We start from the raw sequence: 20,067 nt of genomic DNA on the forward strand, positions 1-20,067 counted from the left end.
AAAAAAACAAATTGATTTGTACATTCAGTTCTATTTATTTACAGGTTTAATTTATGTTAAAAGCATGGTTTCTGTGATAAGCTATAAATGTAACACTTAAATACAACTGCACGCGGTATAGAACTATATTTAACGTTAAGTTATTAGCGTTTACTTAAAAATAACATAAAATTTTTTTTTATAATTCTCGCCAATACGTTGTAATGGAACTAGGGTCATGTGTTCAAATCCTGTAACAGCACAGGCCTTTTTTTTCCCTCATGACTAACAAAATATCTCCACTTTCCGCAAACTACGCTGACTAATGACAGCCTGGGGACTAAATAGTTACTGTTCCCGGATCTTTAAACTAAGGGCGCTGGGCGAACCCGCGTGGAGCGCTAAAGTATTATTACTATGGGGTATTAGATTAGAGATTATTTAATAGAGATTAATTTCTGATCACGTCAGAGACGCATCTGTGTGATGTGATACGTATCTGAATTACCATTTTTCCTTCTAAAAAGGCGCCATACCCCGCAGGCGTATCGGTTTGTGATGGGACATAGACAGGGTAATCCACCACTAGGTCGACCAACACCCTTTATGACAATGGTTAAAGAAAAAAAAAATTAACAGACGAATATCCTCGATTATATCATTAAGTTATTACTAATAATTCCATGCTTATACCACCAAATGGGCTTGTAACTTGTACTGGTAATACATTTAAACATTTTTGTAGCAAATGGAAAATCACTACTGAAAGCCAAATTGCTTTGATCTGTGTGATCCTAATCCTTATGATTCCATAGTACCATGCTTATACATTACCATACCAAGTGTCATGGACTGTAAAAAGGGACGGGACTTGATTATTGAGGTTCCTGAATGATCAGGTCTCAGATCACCATCAATAAATATATTGCAAACCGTTCTGGACATATAGGTCCTTTTTTTAACGAGTAGACATATAAAAAAAAAACTTCAATAAAAAGGCACATTTAAATCATAGTTTAAACTACATTAACAACTCTAATTTTACCATAAGTAACATCGTTTCAATATATTCACTTCAATGTTTCATTAAAATTAGGTATTTTTACACATTTATATTTCATAAACATACGTTAGACATTTACAATTATTTTACAATGCATAAGCAAAAAATATAGCAATCTTAATTCTAATATACACACGATAACAGGTTTTAAGAGCCTTCGATGTAACATTCATAACATTAGGCAACTGAACACAGCACAGACTTCCGTTAATTAATCATAAATAATTTTTTCCTTGCATAAATATCATTCAAATGGCAACTAATGGCATTAGGAAATAACTAGCACGACCACTTTAGAAAATAAACTTCTTCATTAGCGCCCTCGTGCAGTAGTTTTTACTGTGCTTGACTACTGTATTTCGAAGGCCAATGCTTATACACAATCATGGCTTACTCTTCTGATTCTATTAGTTATTTGATATTGAGCCCACAATTATCACTACATCGGTGCATTCTGTAACTACTGTTCTGTACTTAAATCTAGCATAGTGCATTAACTTATAACAAAACTCATGTTTGTGTACGTACTACCATTGATGTCAACATTGTATAATCGATACATATCTCTTAAAATGTCGTTCTATTTTAGACAGCGTATTTATTATTTTATTTATTTATTTATTTAATTAGGCCTACATGTCATACCAGGATGACACGATCATTTAGGAAAATTACAGTGTGATCCTATTATTTGCAAACACAAGAGTTTGATTAATTATGCGTTTTCACAATGCTACTACAGCAGATTTCCTTATTGATAGGTTCTTTTATCAATGAGGTATACAGTATCTTAGTATCACTGTTTTTTTTTCTTTATAAAAGTAATAAGGCCAAATATACTTCGAAATCAACTCACCACCCTCAACAATTATTGTTCTGTTTCGTTGCCTTGATTGCATCACTTACTTTATCGAGCTCTACGATAGAAGAGCGTCTAAAATTTTGAGAGGTGGAGTTATCCGTAATTGTTGTGTCATACTTCTGTATTACAGATTGCTTGGTTCGCTGCGAACTGTGGAATGCTGAATTTAAATATCGGTCTGATCCGTATAGAATCTTCGCCTTCCATGTGTTTCGAATCTCTTGATTTCTCAGACAGAAAAATATGAAGATAATTAAACCCTGAAAAGAATTAAAAATGCAGAAGAGAACCTCAAACACTATTGAGGCTGGGGAAGCCATGGAAAGGAAGCCGAAGGCCCAGGTTAGGCCTAGCAGGATAGAGACGGCAAACGCGTTTTGCAGTTTTCTGATTGTTTTGTTAGTTTGCTTTCCTTTCTCTGTAGCCTGGCTAGATGGTTTCATACGAGCGCCGAACAACTCCTTCATTACCAGAACATAAACAACAAAGTTGAATAGTAGAATTATCGCGATCATCATAAGTAATCCAAAGTATAGCCCATAACCAGGAATTAAAAAACAACTGAAAAACAGAACAGAAATATGGATATATCAAGTGTTTATCATTGTGTTTTTTAATCATCATTATCATCATCATCATCATCATTATCATCATCATCATCATCATCATCCTCATCATATCATCATCAATATTATTACTATTACTATTATTACTATAACTATTATTATTGCTATTGCTATAATTGATATTGCTATTATCAACATTATTATTAATATTATTATTTTTATTATTATTATTATTATTTTATCGGTTTGCTGATAATAATATTATTATAAGGCAATTGAGGGTAGTCACTCAACTTTGTTGGGAAACAACATACCGTACACTTTGTTTGACAGTGTAATACCGGAACATCTTATGTAACAAAAATTACTGGCATTAACTGATTTAATATACTAATCTTTTTCTGTATCTATCCGCCTTCCAAACATATTTAATTTAGTTTAGTTTACGATCATTTTTTGTAGTTAGTAAACTGTTTAATTTCAATTTTTCATGTTTTTTTTTTCTCAGATTTCTCAGAAGTCTTTACCGAAACGTTACTTACTATGAATTGTTTACATACTGCCCTCTATCGATAGCCAATATCACTCCAATGATGATTGCCGGTGTGCCTAAAGCAAATGAAAACAGTAAATACATTATTTATAATGAACATCATAAGAGCAAAGAAAAAATTATGTAGTCCTGACGATAAAAATATAGTCGATTTATAGTTTGGTAAAATGATAGTCCCGTGTGACTAAATAGTTCCTATTCATTATGATAATCAATTATACTTCCAGCGGTTTCGACACAATAATAATGTCTTTATACTCACCCCATGAAACTAAGCAAGCTTTCAGCAAGAAATGAGAAATATGAGAGTTGAACACCTTGATCAAATTGTAGTACATTCCAAGAGCTTCAGTTGCCATCCACAGCAGACTCGAAAGCACAAAGTAGTGCAGAAGAACCGCACACAGAGTGCATAGCCATTTGATTTTATTGACAAATAGACTTCCGATAAATGTTAGGTAAAGACAGGTCAGCGAAATGCTGATGTTAATCAATATTTTATGGTGGCGCTTCACTCGCAAACGTCTGTTAAAAAAATAATATTACGTATAAAAAACGCATCCACAAAAAGATATGTATGCTTGTCGATAACAAAGCAATTAGTATAGTGTCTTTTTTAGCTCCGATGAGGAGCTCTAAAAACATTCGGCTGATTGATTAATAGATCTTTTTTGTATGGGCGGCCGTTAGTGCCAATATACTCTACTAAGAAACACTCGGCTGATCGGCCTCTATTATACTGCTATCAACGGAGCTTCTGGATTACGAGAACTTATTTAAACCATGGAGGAATTCCTCCATGTTTAAACTGAGACGGGTGTTAGATTTGTAACCACATGAGCTTTTCACTATTCATTAGCTGCGACAATAATTTCTTCACATACAATAATTTTTTCTTATAACGTTAAGCACTCACTGCGTCGTACGACGGTCGTACGAACGTCGCACGACGAATCCACCTCTGCTTCCGGCCATCTGCTGATTTTCAGTGGCAGTCTGAACGGATCCTCATTTAAAAAGAGATCCGTTGGTACCGCGACGTCTCGTGCGTTCGTCGTCGCGTTGCTGTCAGGTCGCCAGCGCGCGCAGTGAGTACCTGGCTTTAAGCCGGTTTTCCCCTAGGCAAATTTATTCGAGCGAATCAAAAGCGTCGGTTCATACACATGCGCATTCTTATTTCTATCGGAGTTTTTGGTAGCGAAAAAATGTGCAACCAATCAGAGCTCAGGAAGTGAACCGACGCTTGATTCACGCTAATAAATTCGCATAGTGGAAAACCGGCTTTAGAGATAGCGCGAAACTAATCTGTCATTTCCTCTACCACACACTAACTTTATAAAACGAAGTTTATCATATCGAGGAGCGATCATATGTAATAGCCTCAGCATCATTAAAGAACTGTTAATATTTTTTTTAATTGTTAAGGCTTACTTTTAAATTATTATTAATTTTTTAACCAATATATTTATTATTGTCGTCAGGAACTTGATTGAATCTCTACTGCTGTACTTGTTTTCGTGAAGTTTAGCATTAGATGCGCTTAGGTATTTGACATCATGATTTCTTAATTATAAATACGTGAAGATACTAAGCCAGGGGCGGATCCAGAGATGTCCAAAAAGGGGGGGGGGGGCGATATTTGGACCGATCGAGACAACACTGAGATAGGAGGTCCGCGAAATTTCTGGGCTTTAGACGCCCGAAAGTAACATTTGAGACGTTCTGGGCTATCGTTTTTTCTTTTTTTTCTCTCTCTCTTTTTTTTCTTTTTTTTTTCTTTTTTTTTACCTCCCTACCTACCTACCCGCCCCCCTCTAAATCCGCCCCTGTAAGCACATTAACATATATATCTACACGCGTTTAGTTTTAAACGTTGCGTGCTTTGCGCTTAAATCCTCTGTTTTTACAGTGCAGCTACTATCAAGGATACTTTATGTAGAAACAACATGCCAACTTAACAGAACTGAGAAGAAATTGAGAGATGTTGGACAGAATAAAATGGAAAAAGAGGCTAACACCATTGACAGGCGGAAGCCTACCTGGGAGCTGAAGTAAGTAAGTATTAACATTGAATTAACAGAATGATGCATATATAATACCGTTTTTCGTTACAACATTTTTTGAGTCGAACGCCATGATGCGCGCAAATCAGATCGTCGTTTTTAATGACGATCCGTTCAGACGGCCACAAACAATCAGCCGACGGCGCGCTCAGCTTAATTGTTACATTGCATGAGGGTTTCTGAATTTTATCACAAACAATAAATCTTAAACGAATACACGTTAAACATATGGATTTTATGTCTAATTGACAAATAATAATTAATCTTATAAAATAAGCATACCATAAGAACAGCGAAATTAGTTAAATGGTTACAGTGACACTCGACACTGCCATCGTCAAGCACATTTACAAGTTCACAACCATCCTCAGCCCAATCACCGACACCATTTCTGAGATTGAAATTCCAGTATACACAGTGTGTGATATTCCGTGTGACCAGGTCAGTCTGAAAGACAGTACATCATCGTCACATGAAGAAAGTTAATAACGAGGAAATCGGAAAGGAAGGAAGTCTGTCTACTGAATAGGTAAGCGTTAGGAACATTTATTTTGGAACATCATCGTGTACTTGAAAACCACAGTGATCAATATTAGGTCTAATGAATTTTAAACAATAGACACGTTTGTAAAACCCTATAGGCCTAATTCTCAAATTATCACTATCAAGTCAACGACTTAATCCCACACATTACCAATGTGAATTCATGAACATTCCTTTATATAAATTTCTGGAACTATGTCTAATTTATGCAAAGAATATTGATTGATTGACACACCTTTGGTCTTCTGAAGACAATCACTACCGGTTCACTGAGGTCCTTAACATCAACCCCAACGACGGACGCAGAAGCTACGCTACTGTGAAGAGTTTTATGCTTGTTTTCGTCGTCGTCTGATACAAATAGTTTGTCATTCTGGTATACTATGTGATTCAGTGAAAGGTTATCCCCTATAAAAAAGAAAAAAATATAGGGAAATACGGATAATGTGGTACACTCCGGACATCTTTGAGTGGAGAATCTTATCACATACAATATTGTGTATTAATCCTATTATATCATAGTGTCCTTTCAGTGGTTAATTAAGACCATACAATTTTCTTTGATGAGATTTATTAGAAAAGACAGAATTATTTCACGTGCAATCTAATTTTTTACGTAATGCCTACTTAAACAATGTTCTTTCTATGTAAGGACGATACATGCGAACAATACTAATTTATCATCGCAAATAGACTCACCTCCCAATGATCCTATTTCCGCAGGTAACGTAATTGTGATATCCGATTGATGTTGATTGTCACGAAACAAGCCTCGCCTTCTCTTACCGCTTTTGGAAACGCCTAAGGTAAGGCCGTCTGAGAAGTCACTGCTACCAACGTTAAATGCTTGTACATCAAGTTCTTCGCTGGAGTAATCAAATGCACTGCCGTCACCAACAGCAAGCGATACTTGCGCTTCTAATGACGTTACTACTTTTGACGCAGCCGCTGGTGGGAAACCTACTGAATTTCCGTCATCCGCTTTAGCTCCAAGAATATTACCGACTGAAGCTGAGACAGAAGAAGTTACCTTCAAACGAGAAAATATTATAAATCCAAATTGTTTGGTTTTCAAAAGGCAACGAATGTTTTTACAAAACATTATAGATAGACATGTACATACAGGCCTGATATTTAGTGTATTGTAGAACGTAAAGAAATGTTGATATGGTTTTTAAAAAAGTGAATATGGGTTACCTCGACTGATGCCGAGCCAACAGAAACAACACTATCCAATACATCAGCAATTGAGTCTAACGCATCCGCAGAAATCGTATCTAAGCCCGAAGTTAGACCTTCGACCAAGGTGGATACTTCGCCAACATTTGATTCATCTACTGTAATCTGTGAATTGAATATGCATGAGCTTAAATTTGCTTCGTGAAAGCACATCAAAATTATCATAAATATTTTTAATAGCAGCAGACTTAGCAGCAGCAGAAGCATTTTTTAAAATGGGTCCAAATTATGCAGTTTTATGCATAAAATGAGTCCACTTTTGAAAATTGGGTCCTGATTTCTCATATTTAGCTTAAAATTGGAAACATTTTAAATAAATGGGTCCAGATTTTTTATATTTTAGCGTAAAGTTGGTCACCTTTAAGAAAATGGGTCCACATTATTTGTATTTACGCGTAAAGAGGATCCACCCACTGTTTGAAAATCCTGGCTACGGCATTGGTAGTAGCGGTCCTAGCAGGAGCAGCAGTACCAAGAGAAGCATTAACCTTACCTCACTGAGTCGTTTCAATTGATCATCTACATTTTCTTCGCCAAAACAGTCCGTTACAATCTCACCTTCTGACCATTCAGCGCTTTCGTCATTTCCAATACATGATTTAGTCGCCATTGGATGACCGCCTATGAAAATTTTAAAAATTACTATTGCCACAATATTAGAAATATGTTTCGTCGTATGGTTTGACCGTTGCTATGGAGACGATTGTATTTTACCTGTGGACATTTACTTAAAGAATTTGAAATAAAATTGTAATATAAAACTCGATTGAAACAACAATTCATAAGTCAATTTTCTTACCATATTTAGCATAGAATGGGCACAAGGTAGATGATGAAGCGATTTCTCCACTTCTTGTATTTGGAAAAGAATATAAACCTACGTCTATGGCTGGACAACCAACTGTGGAAAATAACGGTATTAATTATTAGAAAAGCAGAGGTAGGCTAATTAATAATATACTTTTTTATTTTTTATTTCAACCATCTTTAAAGAGGGTAGTAGATTAACTGATATTCAGGGCCCCTCTTTAATAAAATCAAAGAACAGTACAAACAACATCAACACAACATAATAATAATAATAACAATAATAATAATAATAATAATAATAATAATAATAATAATAATAACATACAATCCTCATAACAAGTCTTAAAAGTATTAAATTGACTTACATAAAGACAATTCAAAATAGAAGTTTAATTTATAATGCCTAATATAATATAATGTAATATAATATAGTATAATATAGAATAAAATCAAACAATGTAATAATAAGAATAGCTCAATAAAACAGCAATATACTGCCTAGGAAAACCCGTAAATTTAACTTATTGGTTTGCTAATTAAACAGGACCAAACCTTTATCGACGTCTAAGAAGACAGAGTTAATTTACAGACATTTTATAGGCTACTACAAAAATTGTATTGTCTACCAGTCACTTTAAAAGTTTAGACTAAAATATAAAGAACCGTTGTTGTGACTGCATACTTTCGATTGGACGGCAATAACTTTATTATATAAAGTAATATGAATTTTAGTGTTCAAATTATCATATATAATATCATTATATAACTCAAAGCACATAATATCTTTAAATATTAAAATTAGACTACGACTGTATAGTGTAGTAATAACGACTACTACAACTTTTGTAATTTATCCCTGATCGTATCGGAGCAAGAGCTGGCAAACTCCACCTATTTATCCTGGGTGGAGAAAACCAATGCAGGTAAAATGCCTTACTCAAGAGGACGGAAACGAGGGATTGAAACCCCGACCTCCAAGCTGGGACCAACCCACTACCGCTGTGTCAAACAACCGCTCTAATGTGTCATAAACTTACCGTAGACTTCAACGGTGAATGAGCACATCGCCTTATTACCAGAAAAATCTTCTACAATGTACTTAACATTTTCGATCCAGACAAAAAAATCTTCACCAGATATGTGCGTAGAGTTTAGCGTTTCCATGGCAATTCCATCATTATCTATTGCTGTCGGTTCTTCCCAAGTCACCGAATGCGCATCTGTGATAGTTGCGGTAGGCAGAGAAACGTTTGGTGGGCATAGAGTAAAAGCTGGTGGAATGAGATCTGATAGAAAAGAAATATGGAATTTATGTTTAAAAAAAGGAAAAAGAAAAAAAAATAAGAAAAAAATATACTATATAAGTCATAACATTATAAAATATAATATATATACTTTATACGGTATATAATATTATGAACTGTAGTGTAAAAGATGAATATAATTCTTTACCATGTTGTGACTTCTATATTATATTCTGTGCTTTTCATTATGTTCAGTTACGGTATATCACTTACCGCGCTAATGTCTACTTTATTTCATTATCTGTTAAAGAGTTGTGTTATGCTCATTTTGTCTTGTTTACACTTGATTTTCAGCATTTGCTTAAAATCTGTTTATAATATTATAATATAGTGTAAAAGATGAATTTGTTATATTGTGACTTCTATTACACAGACCTAAGGTACCATTCCAATAATTCAGTTATTGACAAAGATAATGTCCATTATATTTTATTATCTGATAAAGAGTTGTGTTGTTCTTTGTTTCTGTTTTTGTCTTACATTTGAATTTCAGCATTTGCTTAAAATACATCAAACGTAATCTACTGATCGTTTTTCTTATATGCATTGTTTCTGTTACGATTTTACATTGTTGGTATCGTTATACAGTACCGTAACTGAAAATGAACAAGGCAATATTCAATACCATAACAAAATCGATAACATTTTTTTTCTAATAAATTAACATCCATCCTTACCATAGACTTCAATGAGAATAAAGCACGTGGTGACATGTCCAGCATCGTCTGTGGCGTTGTATATCACCCTGGAAACGCCTATCTTGAATACGCTGCCAGGATTTGACGTGTGATGTACGTTCACGATTCCAGAATTGTCGGAAAACACTGGTGTGGGCCAGTTAACATGCGCCTTGTTTCTACCTTCTTTAACGTAAGCAGTAATTGGCGTGCTCGTGCAATTTTTTACCTTGGGTGGTTCAGAATCTATATTAAAGATCAGACAATAAAAATGGGGATTTTTTTTACAATGATTCTTGATGTCCTCAAAACATCAATTTCACTTTATATTGATAAATATTGTTTAGGTCTACCAAATTACAATTATCGAAAAACACATGAGCAAAAAAAGAAGACGGAGGTTATCGAAAAGACAGCTTATAAGTTTGTTTTAATCATCAATAGGCGTAAAATGTGTAAGCAATTTCATCTGGTTTAAAAAATATAGGCTAATAGATTTTTTAAATTTATACTACCGTATACTAATAAGTACGCACTGAGGATTACTATTCCGTCTCTCTCTTATTTCAAGCTCATTACATCAGACGAAAGTGCGGTACACATTGAGTATTTATTGTTGCAGTATATATTGGAGAAACTATTGGGCCTATATTTATATCAATAGAGGTAATCGATTGAGAGATTGACTTGAAAGTCATGTACCTGGAAACTATTCATTATCTTCTACTATTTTAAGCCTCTTATGATCATGGATGGAGTCAAGATTCTAATTTAATCGATTTAGAAAAATCCCATGCAGGCCTAAAGGATAATAACAAGCAAGGACAAAGAGCGGATGTCAATGCGACGAAACAACCATATAAGCAAAATTGTATCCGTCTTGCTAGCTAAATAGTTACCACCGACCGCCTGTTCAATAAAATCCCTTCAAAAGCCTGAGCGGCACTAGACATGGTTAAGGGAGAGCGAAATGGATTGGGCATATTGATGGTGTATCTATTTTTGTATTCTCACAATTAGCATTCCCATGTGTTCTATTAAGAAAATATGATTGCGTCATTTTGATGCTTTTTGAAAATGTAAACATACTGATCCACTTAGGGTTTTAAAATCTGTGAATGGTTGTAATGTGTGGAAAAGGTTAGACGCATCTGCAGCGATCGTTTAAATAGAGTCCGATTGCGCGACGCCAATGCTCAGACTGCCACTTGGGACTATAAGTTTACAAAATAAGGAATCATTGACCACTAAAAATGGGATAAAGAAGAATAAAAATTTTCAAAATAGCTAAGGGTCACATTATATTAAGTGTGTATACCTACCGTGAATGACAACATCAAACACACATGACCCAATGTTGCCGGATAAATCGTACGCATCGTATCGCACCTTAGTCGATCCAATGTAAAATGTGTCTTCAGGTTGGTGAGTGGAGTTCATCGTAATATGCTGTTGTCCAGTGTTGTCAGTGAATACTGGAGGCTGCCATGTTACAGCGCTGGAGTTTAAACCCGGTTCATTATTGCTCATAACAGTTGACGGACAAGATATAATGGTGGGTCCTTCTACGTCTGCGATGGAAATATGAACATTTATAAGATAATATTTTTCAATGTGATTGTTAACGATAAGTATTAACTAATTAATATAATCATTGTGATTATTATTTAATATTGAGCTATTAGCATCTCATCATTAGTATCATTAGAATTACAGTCATTAGTATTTTCTATTACTTTGTAGACTGCATAAATTAACGAAAACAGACATTATGAAGTTACAAGTGGATACATAGGTAGTAAGATCTATTGCTAAAAATTGATAAACAAAACATAATGCATAGGCCTACCTTGGTGACAGTACTGGCCACCCCATCCTTTAGGGCACGTGCACGTAAAGTTCTTCTCTCCGCTCACACACGTTCCATTTTGTTGGCAAGTGATGTTCTTGCAATAATCCACTAAAAATAGAGGGTGATCTCAGTATTAAAAAGGAAATGATCAATTAGTATTTAACAAACATCAGACCTTCATCGGATGCTGAGATATGATAACCCCTTTGGCCACTAGAACTAGGACACCCATTGTATAGGATTGTTACCCTAAAAACTGTCTATGAGACCAATCCATGGGAATTGTTGTTGGTATAGGTTGGATTTTGCCGGAAAAAATCAACCAATCTAACTACTAATAAGCCTTGATAGTCGTTTAGTGCAGCATTGACGTACAAACCACCAACAATTTCCGCTATTGTTATCGTACAATATTTCATAAAGGGTCACTTCCGTTAAATATTGGTGTATACACATTATACTTATTAAAGAAGCAAACAAATTTTGGCTGCTGGCAGCGAAATTTCGATTACCCTCCAGAGAATAATTTTGTCAATTAGGGTGGATGGTATGACCTGTGAACTTTAAAGTACCAAACATTCCTTTGACTATAATTCGCAGAGAAAAGGGGGTAAAAAAGCTTTTATACGCAGTGAGATCTTTAGGGGCAAAGAATTCGGCAACGAGACAGGTGAGATGAAATTGCAGTTAGAGGATCAAGAGCGTCATGGCAATGTAGTATTTTATACAACCAACGACTATCAATCAGCCAACTGATCGACGATCAATCATTCAATCAATTTATCAATCCATCAGGCAGTCAATCAATCAATCAATCACTTAATAAATCAATCGATCAGTCAATTAGAAAGCACAATAAATAAATGAATCAATGAATAATAATCAGTGAGTAAAACAAGTACAGTACTGTAATCTGTATCTGTGCTACCAAACTATAAACACAACACAGTAGCCTGCCATGAATGTCACAGTTGGCAAAATGTTTTTGGAGATCTTAGAATCTATCTAACTTAACTTTAGGCTAAGTGTGTGTGTATGTGTGTGTGGGTGTGTGTGTGTGTTTTGGAAGAGGGGATGGGGCTAGGGATATATGATAGAATGTGAATGCGCATCGATTGTGGCTTGGACTCCCAACCTTAAGGTCAGGGGTTCGAAACTCTCGCTTCGCAAGTCGCTTGTGTCCTTGGGCAAGGCATTCTATCTACGTTTGTCTCTCTCTACCCAGGAGTATAAATGGGTACCTGGTAGAAAGTTGTGGCATTGAATGTTCTAGTTTCGTGCGCTAAAGAAGTAGCGAATAACTAGGGATACTCTCCAGGGAGCAAAGAAAGTTGCACTTTGTGCTGGTTGGCCATTGTACGTTATCCAGTGACCAGGGGTATAACGCTTGCTACTTTGACCATTCAATTTGGAATTGGCGCCTTATAAATGTTTGAGTACTATTATTATTATTACGAGTATTATGAATAGGGTATTTAAGTAATGCATAAAATTAAAGACTGAGATATGAACGTATATGTGTAATATTTGCCAGTATTAAAATGTATCTCAGTTTGTCAATTATTAATTGGTACGACACATTTCACAAAGACTCCCGTTCAGTTTGATTTCGCAAACACATGCTTGCATTGGTAGCGTCTAACACATACTATAGATAATTTTATGATATATAAATATATTTCATTAAAATATACCATTTTGAATACTGAATACTGAAAGCCTTATACTGTATGTCCAAATGGAAATTTGTTGCGTTGACAAAGCTCATTAAAGTTAGAAAAAATACATGTAACATACACATTAAAACATACTTTGGTATTGTTATATAGATAGGAGATAGGTATCTTATTATGCTTCACCGTTTCCATCGATGTTATTAAATCCAATTTACTAGCAATGAAAAGTTGCTTTATTACTGTTGTGTTATTATAAATATTGATTGCAAGCAAAAATAAACTTTTTCATTAAATGTATGGTATAAACTATGGCTGCACTTGAATTTTGTTTAGGCTAGGCCTAACAGTTACCTTCGATCGTAACAGTGAACGAACAGTTCTTAGTCCTGCCATTTACATCGATGGCAGTGTAGTATACTATGGTTGATCCAACTGGAAAGTGGTCGCCTGGGCTCATTGTGCCTTCAATAGTAATGGGACTTAGGCCTGCTGGAGTAGCTATCTGGTAATTGGCCACAGCTGGTTCCCATGTCACTCTCCTGTCAGTTGTGCCAGAAGCAATCGTCTTATGTTTATCAGCAGGACAAGTAATGCTAAGTTCTTTAATAAATAAACAAATATTTTTGTTAATACAAAATTGTGTAAATGAAGTTTAAATACTGATAGGGCCTGTTTCTTGTTGCATACGTCCTCTAACCATTACTAACGTTAAGTCAGAAGACCTCAGCGCTAAAAGTGAGATACTAGCCTGGTTCTCACGAGAGCCCTAGTATCCGGATCGGGAGCTAACCGTTAGCGATAACTGTTAGCACCTGTGTGAGAACGCCCCATCGGTTACCGCTAACGGCTAGCAAGCGCTATCGGTTAGCAAGTGAGCACGTTTCTATCATCAACCAATCACACGTACGCGTTTACAATTTCCAGTTTCTTATTGGCCAGTGGTTCGATCATCATATTTTTCTCGTATGGACGCACGGCAGCTAACGGTTAGCAGGGTCCGGATCCTGCTAACCGTTAGCAGCCGTGTGAGAACATAGCCAATGTGATGATCACTTTGTTGGCGCCCGTCACGTCCACCCTTCGAAAAAAAAATCATGTAATTTCCTAGCAAATAATAAAATATTATTGCAAAGTTATTGCTGCATCAAAGTTTAAGTAACGCTATTATAAATTTCGTTTCAATAATGACATGTTGTCTGAAATTTAAAAAAATAAATTGAATTTTTATTTATGGTTCTACAAATAAACATCTTTAAAACCAAACTGCAACGTAATTATAAATGTTAGCTGGGCTAGGCCTCAATTACGTTTACTAAAACATGATCAGTGAAAATTAGCCCATAAAGAAGAAAACAATCAGACAGGCTACACAAATAAAACCCAACAAATTCATTTAGTAACTTATAATTTAATAATTTATAAATGAAACTTGAATGTTTATTGTGAACTGATAAGAAATTTCTTGTATCTATGGTCCGTATGATAAAAAAAAAAACCAAAGGCGGTAAGCTTACCGAGACATAACAAGGTATAGTCGGAGCAACAGTCTTCTACATTGGCACTTGCGCATAGATCATCGCATTGGCAAGGTTTGGCAGGGTCGTATTTTCTGCATCTATCAGAGCAGCTGTCATCCGCTCCTATGGGGCACAGAGATATATGATTAATATAGCATTCATATAATATTTACTTTTAAGGTCAAATTTAAAAAATATTGTATGTTTCTAGTTCTCTATTCTCTTTGGCAGCCTCTTTTTTTTTTTCCTTCCAAACATAACACTCTAAACATTTCCTCAGATACCGTATTCTACTATCGTCAAGAAATGAAAATAAGTACGTGTGTAAAAATGAATAAATAAGAACAAAAATTCATTGATGTATGACTAAACAAAAGAAAGAATAAATGAACGAAAGAACGAATGAACGAACGAACGATTGAGCAAACAAAACAAACGAACAAATAAATGGACGGAGGAACGAACGACAGATTGAAAGAGGGGACGAACGAAGGAAAGAACGATCGAATGAACGAAATATTGAACGAAAGATTGAAAGGACGAACGGATAGACGGATTCATGGAAAACGAATTAATAAGCGGACAAATTATTATGAATATTTTGTCATTCGTTCATTCATCATGGACGAAACGAATGAATGAACAACGGAACGGACGAACAAACGATAAAATATTTATAATAGGGCTAATAACTATTGTTTGTTAATGATTTTTAGCTAAGCTTAACTAGAGGTGAAACTTAGTTGTACACAGATGAACGAATGACTGAATAAATAAACATGACTGTTCTCAGTAATGCAAATTGTACCGGTGTTAAACCATGATTATATTAAATTATAGCAACATGCGAGATTATATAAGTCATCACATGCCAAGTATGTTAAGCTCGGTTGTTTATAATCCATTTGAACAATCAGTATTAATCCATTTGCCTTTACACTGTTACTACTCTTCGAAATCACACTATAGTTCCGTTTCATTATCACTGGCGATTTATCTCTATACCTCGGTTCCTAATGGAATTAGACGTTCCTTATTGCTATTTCTAAAGAAGTTGATGTGATTGTGAAAATCCAACTACAAGTCATAGAATAGCTGTTGGCATTTTTACCTGTTCAAAATGTTTGTAGTAGTAACGTATTGCCAACTATAATAAACACAGAATATAATCTGGATTGATGTCTTCTCAGTCAGGATAATGCATGTGTAACTTACAGTATATTGACTATATTTTAACCTACTCTATGCCAATCTGAGTTTTGTTATTTTTTGATCGGCACACTCGATAAATATTACTTTTTTATTCTTATAAATGAGCCTAATATCTAGCGCAAGAACTCACCCAAAAGAAGGTGCTAAAATACCTATGATTTCTTGGCATTTTTCTAGCACGGATTTTACTGATATATTTTCTACATGAACTTAATCAGTTCAATAACATGCCTAATTTATCATATGTACTATTTCTAAAGCTATTTTTATAGACAACCAGTTTTGTTATTTCGATTTTTAAACAATTGTTCCAAAATTTAATGAAATGTGTATCGGTTTTTCAATAATATATTGAGATTTAGGTTTTGTTTAAAATGGGCAGTTCGTGTTTGTTATTTTTCGCGAGTGAATATTTATCACCAATTTAATTATTATTGCTTGTAATTTACGATTGATTCTTTTCTTCTAGATCTAAAATACGTTTCTGGGTCGATGTATTCCCAGGCAGTGTGTATAACCATGGAGGAAGAACATTTTTTTTCCTCCATGGTATAACCACCCTTTTTACGTCATCGTTACAAATGGTATACGAGAAACCTGGGGGAATGGCTGAGTGTTCTACGTAGACCTCCGGCAAAGGATTAATTCTGATCAAAACTCAAGGGCAAATCAGACATGTCGAAACAAAACTCTTCGTTAATCTTCATTATTAAGATTTTCTAACGAGGTAAAATGTCACGTTCGAAGTTATAATTAACTTCAATATGTCAGGTTTACAAAAGAGATTTTACAAGCTTTGATTAGCTTTAAAATCAAATAGGCCTACGTAGGCTTGTTCACGTTTCTTGTTCAGCATTGCTTTTAACACCAATTAAAACTGCTTTATAATATCAATTATGATATTTTCGTAATATAATAATTTCTTTCAGCGCATTTCTATATCTTCTTTTGTCTTCCGGGAATAGGCATCTGTTTCATAATATCAGTAATATAATAATTTCTTTCAACGCATTTATATATCTTCTTTTGTCTTCCGGGAATAGGCATCTTTTGTATATGCTCTCAAATCTTCGTAAATTTAAAACAAGGTCATTATTGTTTCTGCCAATCTTCTAGCCTTAATCCTTTAGTCCTATGACAGAAATTTTATCCCTACATCAACCTCTGTCACATGCTCTGTTTTTTATCCCTCCATTAGTAATTCTTACAAAATAGTTCTGCCACACACTCTAACTCCCACCTACTAACCCACACCACCCCCCCCCCCGCGCAATCCCTTCTACCTAGGCTACTCCGACACGTAACACATAGGCCTAGACACAATCAATCGCTAATTGTCTTGGACTCGTTCACATCACTTCAACGGTTACGCAACATAGCCTATATATTATGCCTATTCCACTGTACTAGAAATAGCATCCAGGCAATCAGATGTGAAATCGACCCACTCACCATCCACCACATCCTACATGTGAAAGTGAAAAAGATATTGAATAATGACAGCTCGTGATCCACACACTTCAACACGGTTTTCATTTCAGTCCCTCGGGTGTTAAGTTATTACCACGAATACGCATATAATATTCCTGTAGGAAGTCTATTGTAACAGACGTAATACATTATTTATAGATTACTGTCTGTAATACAAGCTGGAAAACCCTAAAAAATCAATGAAGACAACCATTATTTTGTTCGATTTAAAGGAACAAATACAATAAGTTATCAACCTCAAATGATACATCGATAAATACAATTCGGTTTTGGGAGAATTACAGATTGTACTATTCTTAAATCGATTTAAAAAAAAACCAAAACAAACGAATTTTCATAAACCAAAACATGCACAGCACAGAATATTGGGAACGTTATATTTATGTGTATGGTTGGCATGGCATTTTCTCGGTCTAATGTGCTAACAAAACCATAAATTGTAAACAAAATCAAATATTGTATAATGTATATATGCCTATGTTCAACTCTACACCAGTATATCTTTAAACAAAAGCGTCACTGATTTTCAAATATCATTTGAATTCTCAGCAAAGGTAAAAGTAAGTGATGGACAATAACATAGCGAAGGTCCCTATAGAGATAACTTGTAGGCTTACAGTATTTCTAAGAAAAATGATTCCACTCATCTGGTGATGAGATTGAAATGAAACGTGGAACTCTATTTCCAATAGTAATCCTATTAATTTTTCTACTAATTAATCGCTTCAATTAAAATCAGTGATGTGAATTCTCTTAACAAACTGTATTTACAATTAAAAGTAATCACAGAAAACATTTGAACTTATAGCATAATCTGAACAAACTCTCAAATTACCAAAATATGAACAAAAACGTGTTTCATTTTTACCTGTGATTTTATTATAAATTATTATTAATTGTAGGGGAAATTAATTTTTTTTTAATGATAATTTCACAGAGAGGAGTATTTTACGACCGGTAAAGCACTTGATGACTCTTACTCGACGCTGAGGCACAAGTGGTTAACTGGAGGTTGGAATGCTAAAATGTTGATTACTAGCTAAAAAATTATGGAATATTCCCCGGAAGAAAGCTGATGTACAGTGCGATAATTCCATAGACGTTTGATTCAAGACCGGGATAATAGTGTGAAGCATTTAAAGACCTCGGCGTGAAGGGCCTTGTAATAAGACCGATATGTATGTACACGCGGACTGGAATTGGTTGCGAGGATGTTTCGATTTCTGCGATATTTTCTGCGTGTTTTGGCTTGAGCGTTTTAAAGAATGAGAGGCCAAAGATAGGCCTAGGTGACGAAAACAGTAATATGGGCTTTTTTGTATGCTGTATATTAATGGCCTAAGAACAGCGGAAATTCAGCATGACCTCGAGATACTGATTAATTTCTTAAGCTTCTTAATTAAGTTGAGAGGTTTTTAGGTACAATTGTAATTTCTTTGAAAATTTACAATTGTATACAGGTCTAAGTGTACTATGGTTGCCCATGGCGACAACCCCAATCTTAGTGCACGTCATACATGTAATATCCGACAGTTTAAAATATACGTGGGTTGTAAATAATAAATATAGCAAAATGTCATGTAGCAATATGGATGCTAATATAAACTACTGAACAGACCTCTCTTCTAAAATGGTTTTTCCTTTCGAATATATTGAAATTAAGTAATATTTTTATTTTTTTTATAATAATAACATTCTGTATTAAAAATCATTTTTTTAAAATCATTATATGCATTTTTTTTAACTGAAATAATTTAGTTTTTAAAAAGAATCTAACATCAAATAAATTGCCATTTACATTTTACTTTTTGTAGGAATTACATATTCAATAATAAAATATTCAAAGATAAAAAAAAAGCCATGAAATATATAATTAATATATCAACATAAATCATGCATTTATTAATAAACCCACAAAATATGGGTTGATATGTCAAATTATTATTATTATTATTATTTTTTTTTTTTTGAAAAAGAGAGTTCTACAATCATAATTAAAGGGTTTGGATGGGGTTCGTGGTGTATTTGCAAGTATTTTTTTGCAAAAATAAAATCAACATTTTAACCAAAAAATAGGTTCTTATGAATATTTAATTTTCTTATTAAATTGTAAATAAATTGAACTTTGAACTTTGAACTTATTAATATACCAAGTGAGTCAAATCACAATTGAATTGCTTGGTTTTCTACAGTGTGTTTTGGGAGGTTTGTGGGATTTAGCAATACCATTTAATCCTAACATATTACCCTACCCTCACAATTAAACGCCATTTTAATTCTTAGTGTAATTGCCATATTTACATAACTATGTATAGTATCTCAGTTTACATTATTTAGTATAGTTTTAGGCACTTAAAATTTAGTTGGCGGGGAATAAAAACAAAGTATGCAATTAAATAAGCTTAAATAAATGTATTCCTAATTATTCAGCATACTTTAAAAACAAAATTTGATTAACACATACTTATTTGAAGTAACTCTAAGCAGAACATTTATTGCTAAGTTTGTGAGAAAGCTTAAGCCTCTCCTTTTTCCCATACATGAACTTGTGATTCAAATACACAATTGATCCACATGCTTTAACTACTGTTTATTTGCACTGTTTATAACATGTAAAGTTATTTCATTTAATACGGAACTTAACAAAAGTGAATTTTGTG

The 20,067-nt window shown here is 34.3% G+C and overlaps 1 protein-coding gene across 1 annotated transcript in view; it reads right to left on the reverse strand.

Moving 5' to 3' along the window:
• Positions 1–11: 11 nt before the first annotated feature.
• LOC117116151 (adhesion G-protein coupled receptor G4-like) overlaps positions 12–20,067 on the reverse strand; it is a 38,312-nt gene continuing 18,256 nt past the window's right edge. The window contains exons 2-16 of the mRNA XM_033260144.1: positions 14,702–14,827; positions 13,539–13,787; positions 11,509–11,619; positions 10,982–11,230; positions 9,660–9,905; positions 8,716–8,964; positions 7,668–7,769; positions 7,362–7,489; positions 6,827–6,973; positions 6,329–6,659; positions 5,865–6,037; positions 5,284–5,533; positions 3,286–3,561; positions 3,013–3,079; positions 12–2,465 (exon numbers count right to left, since the gene is read on the reverse strand). Of these exons, the coding sequence (XP_033116035.1) occupies positions 1,904–2,465; positions 3,013–3,079; positions 3,286–3,561; positions 5,284–5,533; positions 5,865–6,037; positions 6,329–6,659; positions 6,827–6,973; positions 7,362–7,489; positions 7,668–7,769; positions 8,716–8,964; positions 9,660–9,905; positions 10,982–11,230; positions 11,509–11,619; positions 13,539–13,787; positions 14,702–14,827 (3,266 nt within the window). The 3' untranslated portion in view covers positions 12–1,903. The remainder of the gene's footprint in view (positions 2,466–3,012; positions 3,080–3,285; positions 3,562–5,283; positions 5,534–5,864; positions 6,038–6,328; positions 6,660–6,826; positions 6,974–7,361; positions 7,490–7,667; positions 7,770–8,715; positions 8,965–9,659; positions 9,906–10,981; positions 11,231–11,508; positions 11,620–13,538; positions 13,788–14,701; positions 14,828–20,067) is intronic.

Source organism: Anneissia japonica, unplaced genomic scaffold (assembly GCF_011630105.1).
Source record: "Anneissia japonica isolate Jap-2015-1 unplaced genomic scaffold, ASM1163010v1 scaffold287861_len940595_cov192, whole genome shotgun sequence".
Classification (NCBI taxonomy): domain Eukaryota; kingdom Metazoa; phylum Echinodermata; class Crinoidea; order Comatulida; family Comatulidae; genus Anneissia; species Anneissia japonica.